General features: G+C 39.5%; 1 protein-coding gene across 21 annotated transcripts in view; it reads left to right on the forward strand.

Annotated features, from left to right (window-relative positions):
• The window catches only part of MLLT10 (MLLT10 histone lysine methyltransferase DOT1L cofactor), a 232,649-nt gene that overhangs the window by 75,501 nt on the left and 139,964 nt on the right, over positions 1-17,184 (forward strand). For 19 of the 21 annotated variants that reach the window (XM_043509429.1, XM_038390658.2, XM_043509425.1 and 16 more), the window contains one exon: positions 14,927-15,030. In XM_043509429.1, the coding sequence (XP_043365364.1) occupies positions 14,927-15,030 (104 nt within the window). Of the gene's footprint in view, positions 1-7,614; positions 7,770-14,926; positions 15,031-17,184 lie in introns of those variants that run through there. The other 2 variants (XM_043509440.1, XM_043509442.1) reach the window with 2 other exon arrangements.

Below are 17,184 nucleotides of genomic sequence, written 5' to 3' on the forward strand. Positions count from 1 at the left end.
TATAGGATTGAGCTGTTTTTCTTTTCTAATCTTACAAAACTTAATTTTTTAATCAGTGTTCATTTGTGAATTTCTCTCATTGTCTACTTGTATCTGTCTACTAATTTCCTACCTCTTTGTAGTTCTTATAGTTTTCCTTTATGTGCAACTGATGAGCCTTTTTTTATTATCCATATATTTGCACGCAACCCTTTTCTGTTTTTTTTATAGGGTTATCAAACGATTAAAAATTAATTGTGAGATTTAAAAAAAAAACCTCGATTCATTGCAGTTTTAATCTCACTATTAAACACTAATAGAATGGAAGCATGTCCTCTGGAATGGTAGCCGAAGCATGAAGGGGCATACAAATGTTTAACTTATCTGGCACGTAAATACCTTGCAATGCCAGCTACAACAGTGCCATGTAAACACCTGTTCTCACTTTCAGTTGGCGTAAATAAAAGCGGGCCGCATTATCTACCGTAAATATAAACAAACTTGTTTGTCTTAGCGATTGGCTAAAAAAGGAGGAGGACTGAGTGGACTAGTGGCCTCTAAAGTTTTACATTGTTTTGTTTTTGAGTGCAGTTACGTAACAACAAAAAATCTACATTTGTAAGTTGCACTTTCATGATAGAAATTGAACTACAGCAGTAGTTCTCAAACTTTCTAGACCCTTTCAGGAGTCTATTTGTGTTGCGTACCCAACATTTCACCTCACTTAAAAACTACTTGCTTACAAAATCAGAGATAAAAATACAAAAGTGTCACAGCACACTATTACTGAAATTTTGCTTATGTTCTCATTTTGTCTGTGTGAAATTGTGGTTTGTACTGACTTTGCTGGTGGTTTTTATGTAGCCTGTTGTAAAACTAGACAGATAGCTAGATGAGTTGATGTACCTCCTGGAAGACCGCTGCGTACCCCCGGGGGTACACATCCCACTGGTTGAGAACTAGAACACATGTATGAGGTGAACTGAAAAATTCTATTTCTTTTGTTTATCTTTATTACGGCACAAATATTTATAATAAAAATAATAATATAAAGTGAGTACTGTACACTTTGTATTCTGTTGCAATTGAAAATCAATATATTTGAAAATGTAGAAAACATTCAAAGTATTTAAATAAATGGTATTGTATTAACAGTTTTCAGAGTAGCAGCCGTGTTAGTCTGTATTCGCAAAAAGAAAAGGAGTACTTGTGGCACCTTAGAGACTAACAAATTTATTTGAGCATAAGCTTTCGTGAGCTATAGCTCACTTGATAAGATGCATCTGATGAAGTGAACTGTAGCTCACGAAAGCTTATGCTCAGATAAATTTGTTAGTCTCTAAGGTGCCACAAGTACTCCTTTTCTTTTTGTATTAACAGTGCGATTAAAACTGCGATTAATCATTCATTTTTTAATCGAGTTAATTTGTTTTGAGTTAATCGCTTGAGTTTACTGCAACTAATTGACAGTTCTAATTTTTTATCTTCTTTTTTTTATATACTTTCTATTATGGCTGTTCTAAGGGTCACAGACAGAATTTTCAGGGCGTGGAACAAGAAGAATAGGATTCCCTAGTAATGACAATCTTGCATCATTTTTGGTTTAGATCCTTTAGAGAATTAACTCTCACTTATCTTATCTTTCCCCATCTCCACACTGTGTTTCCCTTTTTGTGTTTCATATCTTTACCGTTATTTTTTTCTTCCACTCCTTCATATTTTCTGATCCCACTCTTTTGGCTTTTCCTTGCTTTTTTCACATTCCCCTAATCTCTACTACCTGGTATTTTTGCTGCTTTCACCTACCAGGGTTTCAGAATGGCCCAGGGAAACTTAGAGCTTGTCTACACTTAAAACAGCTGTAGTGCTTCAGTATAAACATTTCCTATGCTGATAGGAGGGATTCTCCCATTGGTGTAGGTAATCCACTTTCCTAAGAGGTGGTAACTAGGATGACAAAAGAATTCTTCCATCAACACAGGGATTTAGGTCATCTTAACTATGTTGCTCAGGGGTGTGGATTTTTCACACAGTAGCACAGATATGCTGTTGCGCCTGGTCAGGCCTGTCTCCCCACCAATTCTGGGCCTGTGACACATCTGCAGTTACACTGTCCCCCTTGCAATGGCAATGACTATTTTTTTTTCCCCCCCTTTTTCCTGCTGGTCTCTCTTTGCTTGTGAAAAGTTTTTTTTTCTTTGGGTTTGTTTCAAAATTTGTGTGTGTGTCACCATTTCCATTTACGTTGATTGAAATTGTGTGGATAAATTTATGTGCCCTACTTTGAAAATTTACCCTTTAATCTCTCTCATTAATTTTCTCTGCCATTCTCTAGCAGTTTTTGTTTGCTGCTAGCACTAAAATCTTTGCAAACTGCTTGCTTAAACCATTGTATTTACAATCAAATGATATTGTTCCTCCCCACTAATACCCCAGTTTACATTTGGTTGGTCTGTAGCTAACTGAAAGTCCTTCACCCACTTGTCAGGTGTGAATGACATGGAAATCCCAGACCAAATACTATCTTTCTCTCTTCTAGTTTTTAGTTTGGTGCTTTTGAGGGTGAGGTTCAAACTGAAACAGATCTATTTTCATGTTTAGGAACCTACCTAAGACTAGTCTGCTTGTTATGTAATGTTGAAGATACGATGGAACTTGTTTTAATGGACAGTTTGGACTTAATTTGCAGTGGCCTCTCCCCCCGACCCCAAAATCAATCATTTTGAGAATCATTTGAGACGTAACCTTTCTTGGTCTCTCAAATTATTCTTTCTTACTAGTTTGCAGTGTTGAACCTGTGCTGGTCCCAGGATATTAGAGACAAAGTGGATGAAGTAATTTATTTTATTGGACCAACTTCTGTTGATGAAAGAGACAAGTTTTCAAGCTTATACAGTGCTCTTCTTCAGGTCTGAGAAAGATACTTGGTGTCACAGCGAAATACATGATGGAACAGATTGTTTAGCGTAAGTATTTAACACATAAGAGACTATTCAAGGTCAAATTGCTAATTAATATCTCTAGAGTCATAGAACAAAAAAGGGGGATTAGGGGATTACAGATTACATAAATTCAATGTATTTTTTAAGGCTGTCTACACTAGCACTTTTGTCATAGGTATGAAAAAAACACCCCTCTGACTGACATAAGTTTCACCAACAAAAGTGCAGGTGCGGACAGCATTATGTCGTCCGGAGACGCTCTCCTGCCGACATAGCTACCGCTGTTCGTTGGGCTCTCTTGCCAGCATAGAGTGGCCACATGGGAGACCTTTCAGCGTTGCAACTGCAGTGGTACAGCTGTGTCACTGTAAGGTCTCTAGTGTAGACATAGTCAAAGTCAGTGATTTTTAGTGTTAAGCAAAGTTATGAATTTTAGCTCCTAGAATTGTCTTTTGAAGGTGTTGTGTAGGGTTCCTTTGAGGATGAGGACTGAGAGATAAGATATGGAGTAATTGCTTTGTTATTGGCAAGATCTGGTGGTGCTTTGGGTTGGTGTGTCCAGGTCTGTGCAAGCACCACAGAGAGCAGGGCACACCAACTGAAAGCGGCATCAGACCCTGCCATAACAGACGCAAAACCTGCAGACATATCTCCACTGCTATGATAATAAATACTCCTTACTTGCTTTTCAAGATCCGTGGGTCCTGTGCATACCTATCACAACATGTGGTATACCTCATCCAGTGTATTTAGATGTCCCATAACAACTATGTGAGTGAAATGAGACAATCACCCTGCTCTTAAATTAACTTGCACCGAAAAGTGATCAGACAAAAACACCATATCATGTGTGGGTGAACACTTTTCACAAAGCGATCATGGTACATCTGACCTCTGTCCTCATCTTCAAAGGAAACCTGCACAATAGCTCTCCAACACCACTTTCTACAAGCCATTACCCTCTGATCCCACTGAGGATTACCAAAAGAAACTACAGCATTTGCTCAAGAAACTCCCTGAAAAAGCACAAGAACAAATCCGCACACACACACCCCTGGAATCCCGACCTGAGTTATTCTATCTGCTACCCAAGAGCCATAAACCTGGAAATCCTGGATGCCCCATCATCTCAGGCTTTGGCACCCTGACAGCAGGATTGTCTGGCTATTTAGACTCTCTCCTCAGGCCCTACGCTACCAGCTCTCCCAGCTATCTTCGAGACACCACTGACTTCCTGAGGAAACTACAGTCCATCGGTGATCTTCCTGAAAACACCATCCTGGCCACTATGGATGTAGAAGCCCTCTACACCAACATTCCACAAAAAGATGGACTACAAGCCATCAGGAACTGTATCCTCGATAATGTCACGGCTAACCTGGTGGCTGAACTTTGTGACTTTGTCCTCACCCGTAACTATTTCACATTTGGGGACAATGTATACCTTCAAATCAGCGGCACTGCACTGGGTACCCGCATGGCCCCACAGTATGCCAATATTTTTATCTGACTTAGAACAACGCTTCCTCATCTCTCGTCCACGAATGCCCCTACTCTACTTGCACTACATTGATGACATCTTCATCATCTGGACCCCTGGAAAAGAAGCCCTTGAGGAATTCCACCAGGATTTCAACAATTTCCATCCCACCATCAACCTCAGCCTGGACCAGTCCACACAAGAGATCCACTTCCTGGACACTACGATGCTAATAAGCGATGGTCACATAAACACCACCCTATATCGGAAACCTTCTGACCGCTATTCCTACCTTCATGCCTCCAGCTTTCAGCCAGATCACACCACATGATCTATTGTCTACAGCCAAGCTCTACGATACAACCACATTTGCTCCAACAATCAGACAGAGACAAACACCTACAAGATCTCTATCAAACCGTCTTGCAACTACAGTACCCACCTGGGGAAATGAGGAAACAGATTGACAGAGCCAGAAGAGTACCCAGAAGTCACCTGCTACAGGACAGGCCCAACAAAGAAAATAACAGAACACCACTAGCCATCACCTTCAGCCTCCAACTAAAACCTCTCCAATGCATCATCAAGGATCTACAACCTATCCTGAAGGATGACCCATCACTCTCACGGACCTTGGGAGACAGGCCAGTCCTTGCTTAGAGACAGCCCCTCAACCTGAAGCAAATACTCACCAGCAACCACAAAACAGAACCACTAACCCAGGAACCTATCTTTGCAACAAAGCCCGTTGCCAACTGTGTCTACATATCTATTCAGGGGACACCATCATAGGGCCAATCACATCAGCCACACTATAAGAGGCTCGTTCATCTGCGCATCTACCAATGTGATATATGCCATCATGTGCCAGCAATGCCCCTCTGTCATGTACATTGGTCAAACCGGACAGTCTCTACGTAAAAGAAGAAATGGACACAAATCAGACGTCAAGAATTATAACATTCAAAAACCAGTTGCAGAACACTTCAATCTCTCTGGTCACTCGATCACAGATCTTAGAGTGGCTATCCTTCAACAAAAAAGCTTCAAAAACAGACTCCAACGAGAGACTGCTGAATTGGAATTAATTTGCAAACTGGATACAATTAACTTAGGCTTGAATAGAGACTGGGAATGGATGAGTCATTACACAAAGTAAAACTATTTCCCCATGTTATTTCCCCCACTGTTCCTCAGATGTTCTTGTCAACTGCTGGAAATGGCCCACCTTGATTATCACTACAAAAATTTTTCTTCCTCCCCCCCTCCTGCTAGTAATAGCTCATCTTAAGTGATCACTCTCCTTACAGTGTGTATGATAACACCCATTGTTTCATGTTCTCTGTATATATAAATCTCCCCACTGTATTTTCCACTGAATGCATCCGATGAAGTGAGCTGTAGCTCACGAAAGCTTATGCTCAAATAAATTTGTTAGTCTCTAAGGTGCCACAAGTACTCCTTTTCTTTTTACAGTATCTTCAGAAGACAAACTAGGGAGCTTAAATTCATATCTTTGCTACACACTAAAAATCATGAATTTAATGAAGACACTGGGTTTATGGTTTACTACAGGGGTGGCCAACCTGAGCCTGAGAAGGAGCCAATTTACCAATATACATTGCCAAAGAGCCACAGTAATATGTCAGCAGACCCACATCCGCTCCCCCAGTGCTCCCAGAACCTCCCACCTACCAGCAGTCCTGCCAATCAGCGCCTCCCCTTCCCTCCCCATCAGCTGTTTCATGGTGTATAGGAGGCTGTGGGAAGGGAGGGTGAGGAGCAAGGGCAAGACGGGCTCAGGGGAGGGGGCAGGAAGGGGTGGAGTGTGGGCAGAGTCTGTGGCAGAGCCAGGGGTAAAGCAGTGAGCACCCCTTGGCACATTGGAAAGTTGTGCCTGTAGCTCCAGCCCCGGAGTCGATGCTTATACAAGGAGCCTCATATTAACTTCTGAAGAGCTGCATGTGGTTCTGGAGCCACAGGTTGTTGTATTAAACCAGGGGTAGCCAATCTGTAACCCACTAAGCCCTCTTTTTGTCTTACAAATACAGAGGTGTTGGACTGGTCACTTCACCTTGAATAGTCTCTTACAATGTGTTAACGACTTATGCTAAACAATCCTTTCCACTTTATATTTAGTTATGACACTGTAAGTACCTTTCCCAGACCTGAAGAAGAAGCTCTGTGTAAGCGGGAAAGCTTTTGTCTTTCACCAACAGGAATAGTGCAGAAAAAGATATTTCCTCACCCATCTTGTTTCTCATCCTTGTCAGGGTAGATTTCAGCTATGGTCTTTGGGGGATTTTATGTTAATTTTCTTTTATTAGAGCTGAGACTTCTTACTTTAGCCAACCCTTAGCCTGTGAAATGCACTTGATTACACTGTTTAATGTTGCTTTATTTGATTTGGGTTATTACTCTTAAATACTGCAAAATTTTGTGAGCGTGTAGCTGAGAATAGTGGATTTGTCAGTGGCAGAGGCATAGTTAAATGCCTGCCAGTATCCTTGAGATGAACCCAGGCTGGGAGAGGCTGTTTACCAAGAGGTACCACTGTGCCAGCTCAGAGCAAAGGACCAGCCCAACAGGCCCCTCCTGGGGGACCAGGAGGACACCTATCATGCGGTCCAGACACTTCATGGTTAAAATTCGGGGTGGAGTGGGGTGTCCTGAATAACCCTGCTGGGGCTGGCTGGAAAGATTGGGGCAGGTCTTCTGCGTTGCTGCTGTTTGTGAGAAAAGACAGCTGCCAAATGCTCTCCTGATGTTGCCAAAAAAAAAAAAAAAGTATCCTTGCTTTTAAGCTGAATCTTCTAGTAGTTTTTATAAACTGGCTGCTCTAAATTATTTAGACTGAACTATGATATACAAGCTCCACTAGATGAATATTGCTGCATAGTATCTTTCTTTGTAATGTGTCCTTTGCAGGAAATATGCTTCTTTCATAAATATAATTTATAACTTTTGTGAAAGACTTCTGTTGCATGTGAATAAACACAACGCAAAGCTGTTTGATTTTAAAGGAAAATTGTCAAAACAAAACTTATTTCCATCTAAAAATTTTATTTACTGTCATTCTGAGTAGCCCATAATGTTACTATAAGTGAGAGATTAAAAATATTTTAATGTATTGTTTTAGTCTTTGTTTATTTGACGGTCACTTTTGCAGTTTGTTAATGGTGTACATCTTTTCCAGGCTCTGTAAGAAGGTACTTAACAGCTATATCAAAACTAATACTGAAGAGGCAATAGACAGGAGTGTGCCCAGAGAAAGTGGGTGGAGGAGGAATATGCCCTGAGTATGTTTGGTGTCTTTCTGCTTGCCCAAAAAGAGTCTTTAAAATATCAACAGGGAGCAGAAACAAAATGTATGTCAACTTATTTTTTAAAGTAGTTAAAACAGTTCAGGATGAATTATTTAAAGGGTGCTCGATCAATTTAACAAAATCAGATTGAGAGACCCTTTCATTTAAAATCTATTTTTATCACACATGACAGTATACCAGTTAAATCTTGCTTGTAAGTAACCTCTAAAAATTTCCTCCATTTATTTTTCTATTAAAATTTAATACATTTTCGCAATACTTCACGCAAATATACTCGTTTGGTTTTTATACTGAACTATGTAGAAGCTTTTAATCCAGACTGTGCCAGTTTGAAGTGCATGCTCTTTGGGGAATGGGAAAAAGCTGCTTTTTCTGAAATGTAGGTATTGCGAAAAGCCTTTAAAAATAACTATAGCAATGTTTTGAAAAAATGCAAGTTTATAACCAAGGAAAAATGTCCTGGATTACTAGCCCTTTTTAAAAGGCTGCCGACTTCAAACTGTGTGTTTGCCAAATTGGCACAACTCAAACTGAAGTAGATAATTTAGGAAGAGCCTCTAGGGATTTTACTTTCCTACAGAGTCCTAAGTAGGTTGTGTATATTTAATTAAGTCTAAATAGAAAAATAATAGGAAATGTACAGATTTATAGTTGTCATGGTATGTTGATATATAGAAGGATGCACAGCATGCAACCTTTACAGCAGTGAGGGTTGTATTGGCAATTTGACAGAAGTCTGAGGATGGCACCTAATTTACATATACATTTACATAGGATTTTTGTTAAAGATAAATGCATGCAATTGTTTGTTTACAGAACAGTGCTTTACATAATACAATAATCTTGAACAGAAGACAAAATATATTTGTTGCTAAAGGGGAAGATGCATCAAAGAGGGAAGACTTGAACTCTCTATCTGAAACTATTGGATTGACTTTATCCCTGAGGTGGCCACATCCTTTGTAGAATGCAGATTTAAATCTGTTAGGTTACTCTCATGGCTGATTTGCTCAGATTAATAATAGGAAAAGTCTGCCCACATAAGTATTTCCAACAAGACCTTCACAGGTAGTAACCCTCTCATGCAAGTGGATATTTGTTACTCTTTGGACCCTTTACAGACTGGATCATTTCAAATCAGTTAATTTACCTCAACTTTGATAATCTAATGCCTCAAATTCAGCTGAAAATGTGAATAACTTTTAACCTTTTTTTATCCCTTTTGGAAACTTCTGCTGTGTTGATCAGATAAATGTGGAGCTTCTTGATATACTCAGTAGTAGGGGCAGCTGTCATACTTATATTTATTTGAGTGTTTTCTGGGAAACTTGAGCTTTTGCTGAAGCTTAGAGATCTGTGAACAAAGGACTCTTACTCCCTTGATAGCTGTGAGCACTTAGATGCAAAATGGTCCTTTTTCCAGTTTGGTGATGCCAAAAGCTTTGGATTTATTTTGAGTATCTAGCACACATAGGCGGGATCTACTATCACAGTTTAGGGTTAGGTGCACCTTTGAGCCCTCTAAATCTGAGTGCAACTCCCTCGGTTGTTAGGCCTGTTGCCTTCACCTGCCCTTGGGTGGAATCTTGTGATTCTCCCCTACTCTATGGACTAGTTCCTGGGCTACTGTAGTAGCTTATGTACCAACCATGATTCCACAGCAGTTTAAGCTGGATTTGAATGCTTCAAGTCTTCCTTGAGGAGTTGTGACGTGTGTGTGTGTACACAGTCACCAAAATGTTATTTTCAAAACAAATTTTTGTTTAATCTCAACAGTAAGAACAAGACATAACCGAAGCGAAAGGGGTTTTATCACAGCAAATAGTCTATAGGCATATCTGTTTTATGTAAAGTAGGTAGGCCTACTTATCCAGATAACCCTTATTCTGGGAACTGGGGGTCAGTCTGCTTGCCCATAGGCCCTCTCTCCCCGCCCTGTACTTCAGAGGTAAACCTTTTATCAGTCCCTAAATTCTTTGTTTCACTGTATGTCTTGAGCCTGTTCAAACCAGTTTATGTAGCCCCCCAGAGGGGTTGTGGGTTGTCTTCAAAGCAGTTGGTTCTTGGCATTGTCCTTAAAGTGTCAGTAAATGGTGATTACAAAAGTGTTTGTCTGCTTTCCTGCTTATGTGCTAAAATTAATCCCTGGTAATCCTATAGTCACAACACAATAATAGGCAGATGGAACATCTAACATTAATAAAATATTATAGGTGGCTCACGCGTCCTTCACATCTACTTTCTTTTTCTAGAGCAATATTAAGGGAGCATAGAATGAGGACCGTGATTTGAATAGCTCAGAGATGGAAAAATACTCATTAACACGAAGTCAGGGGTTCCCAAACATTTTGCCAGCATGACCCAATTAATTAATTAATTTCTCCCAGGACACCAGACAGCATGGAGGATGTCACTTTGAAGAGCAAAATGGCATCCTCTGTACATCATGACCTCACTCATACCATACCAGCGAGATCATGCTGCACGGAGGACAGCATTTTGTAGAATAAAATGGCGTCCTCTGCCCTTCATGACCTCATATGCACCATATGTGTAAGGTCACACTACATAGAGGACGCCGTTTTGCTCTACAAAACGGCATCCTCTGCACTACATGATGACTGCTATTATGTATTTTGCATGGAAGTTCATGCTGTGCGGAGGATGCTGTTTTGTAGAGCAAAATGGCGTCCTCCATGCATCATGATCTTGTACATGCAAGGTTACGCTGTCCAGAGAAAAATGACATCCTCTGTACAATAGGGAGTGCCCCGACCCCGTCTGCTGCTATTGTGACCCTATCTGGGGTTGCAACCCACAGTTTGGGAACCCCTGCAACTGTGGTGTTCAGTAATAATGGATAAGTCTATTGGCTGAATATTTCTCCTAAACTGGTCAGTATTAAGGTAGTTAAAAGCGTTGAAATTTCAAATTGTCCTTATTACACTTCAGAGTTAAGACCTACTGGTTAATAGTGATAGGTCATACTATAGTTTTAAGGTGTTGTTTCATGCTAACAGTTTAGTTTTAAAAGGCTTCCCAACTATAAGGGTTAGAAACTGTATTTAGAATGAAGGATTACATTCTGCAGAAACTGAGAAATGATCAGAGCTGATGAGGAATAACTTTCTTGCATGCATGGATGCTATGGGTGGTGCACATCATAACTATGATCTGTGCAGTCCTTAAAAGAAAACTTTTTGAAGCTAATTTTTGTTAACAGGTTTTATTTCTCCCCCTGAATTTGGAAACTTTTCCAAAGAGATGTTAAAAATCCCTTCCAGCAGATAAGCAAACACAGTAATGCAAAGTGTTTAATTGACAAAATCCTGTAGCGAAAAAGTCCTCTGATATTTCTGTTTTGCTCCAAGCATAGCATCCTTGTTTAACTGGGAGCTTTGTCCCATTTGATCAGTTTGTTTATTACCATCTGCTATCTCACTGGAGGCCCAGGATGGAGGAGAATTTAAGAGCTCTTCTCCTCCATCAGTACTAAGGAATGACTGATGCTCTTCTGGATGTTGGTGGAGGAGTACATAGGTTGCTACAATTCAGGCATCTAAAATCTTAATTGGGGTCAGGGAGAGGTTGAACTAATATATGGACTGTTTGAACTGACTTTGCAAAGTCCTGGGCTACTACCACATGAAAGGGAACTTTCATCTTTTGTGTCCAGTCTATAGTACCAAGAGACAGACCAGAGTACTGGGGAAGTTTGACTTGAGAGTTGACTTTTAGCTCTTGAAGCGAAGGGAAAGTGTGATGTGTTTGGCCTCCTTACACCAAACTCAGAGTACTCAGAGTTTTTATGGCTAGTGTAGGAAGAGTTGAATTATGCTGAACTTGTTGTAAATTGTAGCTAATCTATGGCACTGTTTTGTAAACCTGTTTATAATGCAGTTCATCAGTCATTTATCATGTTATAAATAGTTTGGCTATTTAGTTTGGCCATTAGTTTAAACAGTGCTTAGGCACAATTTTTAAATGCAGTTCCTGTCCTGAATAGACAGGACCTACATCCATACTGAACAAGTGTTTGTATAATTTCTTTTACTGGGATTTATTTAAGGAAAAACAACTAGAATAAGGCTTAGAAAAATTCTGGGCAGTAAAGTAATACTAGATCTTGTGTCTTACGGATTTTGCTAGAACTTAAGTTGTCTGTTAATGGAAATGTTCAAACAAAACAAAGGATTTACTACCGAAGTACACTTCAAAAGCAAGAAAACTTGTTAGGTGGTGATCTTGTTTTTTCTTAATACAGAAGTATTGAAGGTCATGTGATACTCATTGGGAGTTGGAACAGCTAGTGATCTTAGGTACTATGTGAACTGTAATCTTCATGCACTTGGTGAGTGAGATAAGGAATTAGTAAAATCATTTTTGGATCTGAGGCCCCTCAGCTAGTTCTTATCTAGACTTGAATTTAAGGTGTAATGTTAGCTAATTATGCTTTTTAAGTCTAGTGGAGACCAAACAAATGGCCTTGTCTACACTTGATTTTGTAAAACATTTTAATTTGCATGTTACCTAATATATGCTAATAGCACATCTTAAATTAGAACCTTAGAATTATCTTAGAATCTTAAATTCTAGTCCAGACAAGACCATAAAAAGCCATTCTATCCTTAACTCAGAATTTGATTGATTTCTTTGTCTTTATCTACTGTATTTTGTTTTAGTTTATATATTTTTTTATGTTCACCTCTTTTTATACAATTTAAGAAAAAAGTGTATCTCCATTATATTTGCCCCTGTATTTCCCATTCATTCTCTTTTGATCTACTCAAGTGATCGTAAGCATTAGTGTGATTTTCTTCTTTCCTTCAATGTAAAGAGATGACATAGTTTAAACAAAGGAGATATTGAAAAACAGAAGCAAATAAAAGTTGCTTCCCATCCTTTTTCTGCTAGGGGAAGAGGGAATGCAAAAGGGGCAGTTTGTGTGGGCCCACATTTGAGAGTGCCCCAAAACCAAGTGATGCGATCCAGCATGCAGGGTCGTAGTGCCACTTGTGTTTGGCTTGACCTGGCCTTCCCTGTGTCACAGAGGAGGGGCAGCCAGGCAAAACCTGAGTGATGCTGCAGCCTTGTGCACCAGGACACAATGCCACTCACTGAAATTTGGCTTGGCTGTGCCTCTGTCAAAATGGTCTTGTACAGCCCTGTGTGCATGTGAGAATTTTGTTTTTAAGGCCATCTTTTATTTTTGGTCTGTCCAAATCAGAGGATGCTTCCATGAAGAATTTCTAGTTGAAATCATTTTCATTTTGTTTATGCAACAGGTAGGCCCTATCAAATTCACATTCCATTTTGGTTAATTTCAGATTCATAGGATTTTAAAAATTAGTAAATTTCATGATTTCAGCTATTTAAATATGAAAGTTCAGTGTTGTAGTTGTAGAGGTACTTACCCAAAAAGGAGTTGTGGTGGTGGTGGTGGGGGTGGCAAGGTTATTGTAGGGGGGTTTGCAGTACTGCTACCTTACTTCTGCGCTGCTGCTGCTGCTGCTGGTGCTGCTTTTATAGCTGGAGAGTTGCAGTTGCTGGCCAGGAGTCCAACTCTGAAGGCAGAGCCACCATCAGCAATAGTGCAGAAGTAAAGATGGCCTGATATGGTATTGCCACCCTTACTTCTGTGCTACTGCCTGAAGAGCGGGGCCCTCAGTCAGCAGCTGCCACTCTCTTATAGTGCAGAAGTAAGAGTGACAATACTGAAACCTCCTAAAATAACGGTGTGACCTCCCCCCCCCCCCCCCGCAATTCCCTTTTGGTCAGGACTTGCAATTTGAGAAATGCTGGTCTCCCCTGTGAAATCTGTATAGTATAGGCTAAAAGCATACAAGTACAGATTTCACGGGGGGAAGACGAGATTTCACAGTCCGTGAGGCAGTTTTGATGGCTGTGAATTTGGTAGGGCTCGAGCAGTAAGTTGCAACTATATTTAAAACATAGAACAGCAGAATCTCTCTTAATTTACACTTCAGTAATCAGCACACCCCAATATTTGAATTATAAAAAAAAGGTTGTTTTACACACTTCTCACGAAAGCTTTAATGAGGAGAAGCTATAGTGAAGTCCACTATAATTAAGCCTTCATTATTTTAGAAAATACATTGTAGCATGTGTACTAATATAGTTAGTATTTATAATTACAATTACAAACACACTTGTCAAATGAAATATATTTTGATGGATTATTTTTGTTCTTTTTGATTATTCACTTAATTGATAATTTGCAAAATTAAATAAATTGCTATAGGTCTCTCTAATTACTGTGCGTTTGGTGAGATTTTATAATGACATTTTTAGAAATCTGGCAATCTGCTATAAATCTAACTTGTTCCTTGGCCCTTGAAATGAGTTTAGGATCCTGAATTAAACTCAATTTAAACAAGGCTCCAGCTAGACTAGTTTCTAACCAGGTGGTTATAAGGCTGTGCTGTTTTAGACTCGTATTTAAATAAAAGCTGTGTTGAATAGCATTACTAAACTTGGTTAAAGGCCTCTGAACCTCAAGTAGACTTGGAGACATATTATGAGACTTCTGAAAATCTATTTCCACTTTATTTGTATGTAAATATGCATTACATAAAATTATTAAGTTTAACTTTAAATAGGAAGCTCCTCTGGACATAAACTAGGCTGTCCTACTTGTTTATACAGTATCTAGCATAATTAGACATTGATCCTGATTGGAATTTCTAAGTGCTACCACAATACTGCTACTAATAACTGTACTTATAAGCAAACATATCAGAGTAATTCAGTGTTTTGAAGGAATGAACACTGGGTTGGGGAGTTAGGAAAACCTTGAGTTCTAATCACATGTTATCATTGGCTGTTTGGCCATTAGACAAGTTGTTTAAGTTCTCTGCCTTGGTATTCCCCATCTTCAAAATTGGGATAATACTAAATTAGGATAACACAGAGGTGGTGGGTAGATTTAGTTAATTTAATGTTTGTACAGCACCTAGAAAAAGTAAAGTGCTATGCAAATCCTAAACCGTGTATGTAGCAATCTGCTTTAAAAAATTGTGATTAGGCTGTGTAAAGGAGTCCTCAAGTAAGCTTGACTACAAGATTGAGAAAATCAGTTTGTCCTTGGTAGCACATCATATAAAATGCCTCATATGAATAACACAAAAATAATTTGAGTACTTTGTATGATATGTGAATACTTTTTTTTCCTTGAATAGACATGCTATATTTGTGATGAACAAGGCAGAGAAAGCAAAGCAGCAACTGGTGCTTGCATGACATGTAACAAACATGGATGTCGACAAGCTTTCCATGTAACATGGTAAGTGTATATTATTATGTAATGTGCCAGAAATCCTTTAAAACAAAACAAAACTGGAGAGCACAGTACCAAAATGAACAAACTGTTTATTCCTGATATTTCTGAGGCACCTAATACTGTGGCATCTTAGTGAGAGGCCAGGCTTAATGCTGGATTTTTTTCTCATTGAAATGAGTGCCATTTTTTGTGGCTAAATATGGCAAATTTTATAGGGCAACATTATATGCCATAAACACATTTTAGTGGCCAGCGTCAACCAGTGTTTCCTATGATGCTAGAAATAATGAGGTGCATCGTTTTTTTCGAACGATGGTCCATATGTGTATTCCACTGTGGGTGTGCACATGCACTCAATGAGAAGATCCTTGTTATCAGTTTCCATTAGTTTGTACCTGTATCCCTCTTTACTTCTCATTGTCTGAACTGAGAGCATGAGGGGTGTTGGAGACTGACCACTTCTTCAGTTCCTTTCTGCTGCCTGGGGTCTGAGATGGAACCTCTTCAGTGTCTGCAGAAGTTGCTAGCTGCTTCTGCTTTGAACTGTAAATATTTGTAAATAGTTTTAGATAATGTTTTTGTAGTTAATTAGTGTAATTATTAATAGTTAGAAAAGTTCTGATTCCCCCTCTCCTGCTTTGAGTACCAGCTTCTCTCATGGTGGGAGGGGCCCCTTTCATCCTCTTGCCAGTCAAGCTCATTTTTCATATGTATCTTATTTTTCATGGTGAAAAGTCAATTTCAAGTTTTCGTTGAGCATGAAAATAATACTTAAGGCTTGCTCCTGAAAACATTTATATATGAATAACTTCAACCATGCATATAGTCCCATTAAATCAATGGGATTACTTGCATGCCTTCAGTTTCTCATGTGAATTAGTGTTTTCAAGACAAGGGCCTTAGTTATATTTTGTACTTCCGGCTCCTTTATCTTTCTTTGTTCCTCTTCTCTCCATCCCGAAAGCCCAATTTTTAAAATGAATGCCATGAAACAACATATTCTGTGTAAAAAAAAAAAAAAAAATGTGTTCATGCCTTTCCTAATCCCGGTGCTTTTTGGTATTCCGTGATTAGATATGTAAACAGATATTTGAAGTAGCATGATACTTAATCAAAGGGGCTGGAATTATGTTCTTGGTTAACTCCAGGTTCTACTGGTTTTGGGGGACACAACTTTTGTAAAATGGAGGAAATATGGGGAAAATAAAGAGATATAAAGCTAATGTTGTGATTTCTGGACCAATAAAAAGGAGGTTTGAAAAGAAAAAAATGGGCTTTGTATAGATTTGTTCCTGATTGCTTGCACATGTCCATTCCACTTCAGGTGTTCGTGCACCAGTGCACTGGAGCTGGAGAACTTCTTCCGATAGTTGTATCCATTGGGGCAGCGCATCTGCCCTCCGCACTCTGGTGCTGCTAGCTGAGAGTCTAAAAGGCATAGTTGCCACAACTCTCTTCAGTTCCTTCTCACCGCCCAGGGTTGGTAGTTGGAGCGTGAGTGAGCGCGTCTCTATCCTTACCTTTCTTCTGTAGATCTTGTCTAAAGATATATTTTCCTGTATATAGTTCTTTAGCTTAGTTAAATTAGTTTGTTTGTACCCTTTAAAAAGTTTCCTTTTTACTCATTTTTTGTTTGTTTTGTTTTTCTCAAGCTTTGGCTTGGTACGGGGCATGCTGAAATCCCTGGCTTTCAAATGCTGTTCTGTTTGTAAGTCCAAGCTAGTCAGCAGGCCCAGTCCAGCTGTTCAAAGCGCTTAGGGGAGCGTCATGTTAGGCATAAGTGCCCTATTTGCAGAGTGTTTAAGACCCACATGAAGAATCTGAGGGAGGTCCGACTTCAACACATCTTAATGAAGCACTGTGTCCTCACTTGGTACTTAACCATTCAGTACATGAAGTTTTGGATTTAACTGCTTTCCAGAGTGTGATGCTTGACTCAGCGGCTTCCCTATATTGAAGGGAGCAAGAGAGAAGACACCACTCTCTGTCCCTGGTACCGTGTAAGCACCAGGAGAATTCTAGCACCTGTATTTCCTTTAGCCAGAAGTAGTCTTCTCTTTGTGGGCTAAGTCTACTTGGGACTCTCACAGAAGGAAGTTGGGTACTGATGGTAGAGTAGTCACTGTGAGGTGGTACCATTGAAATGGATATAATTGC

This window comes from Dermochelys coriacea, chromosome 2 (assembly GCF_009764565.3).
Source record: "Dermochelys coriacea isolate rDerCor1 chromosome 2, rDerCor1.pri.v4, whole genome shotgun sequence".
Classification (NCBI taxonomy): Eukaryota; Metazoa; Chordata; order Testudines; family Dermochelyidae; genus Dermochelys; species Dermochelys coriacea.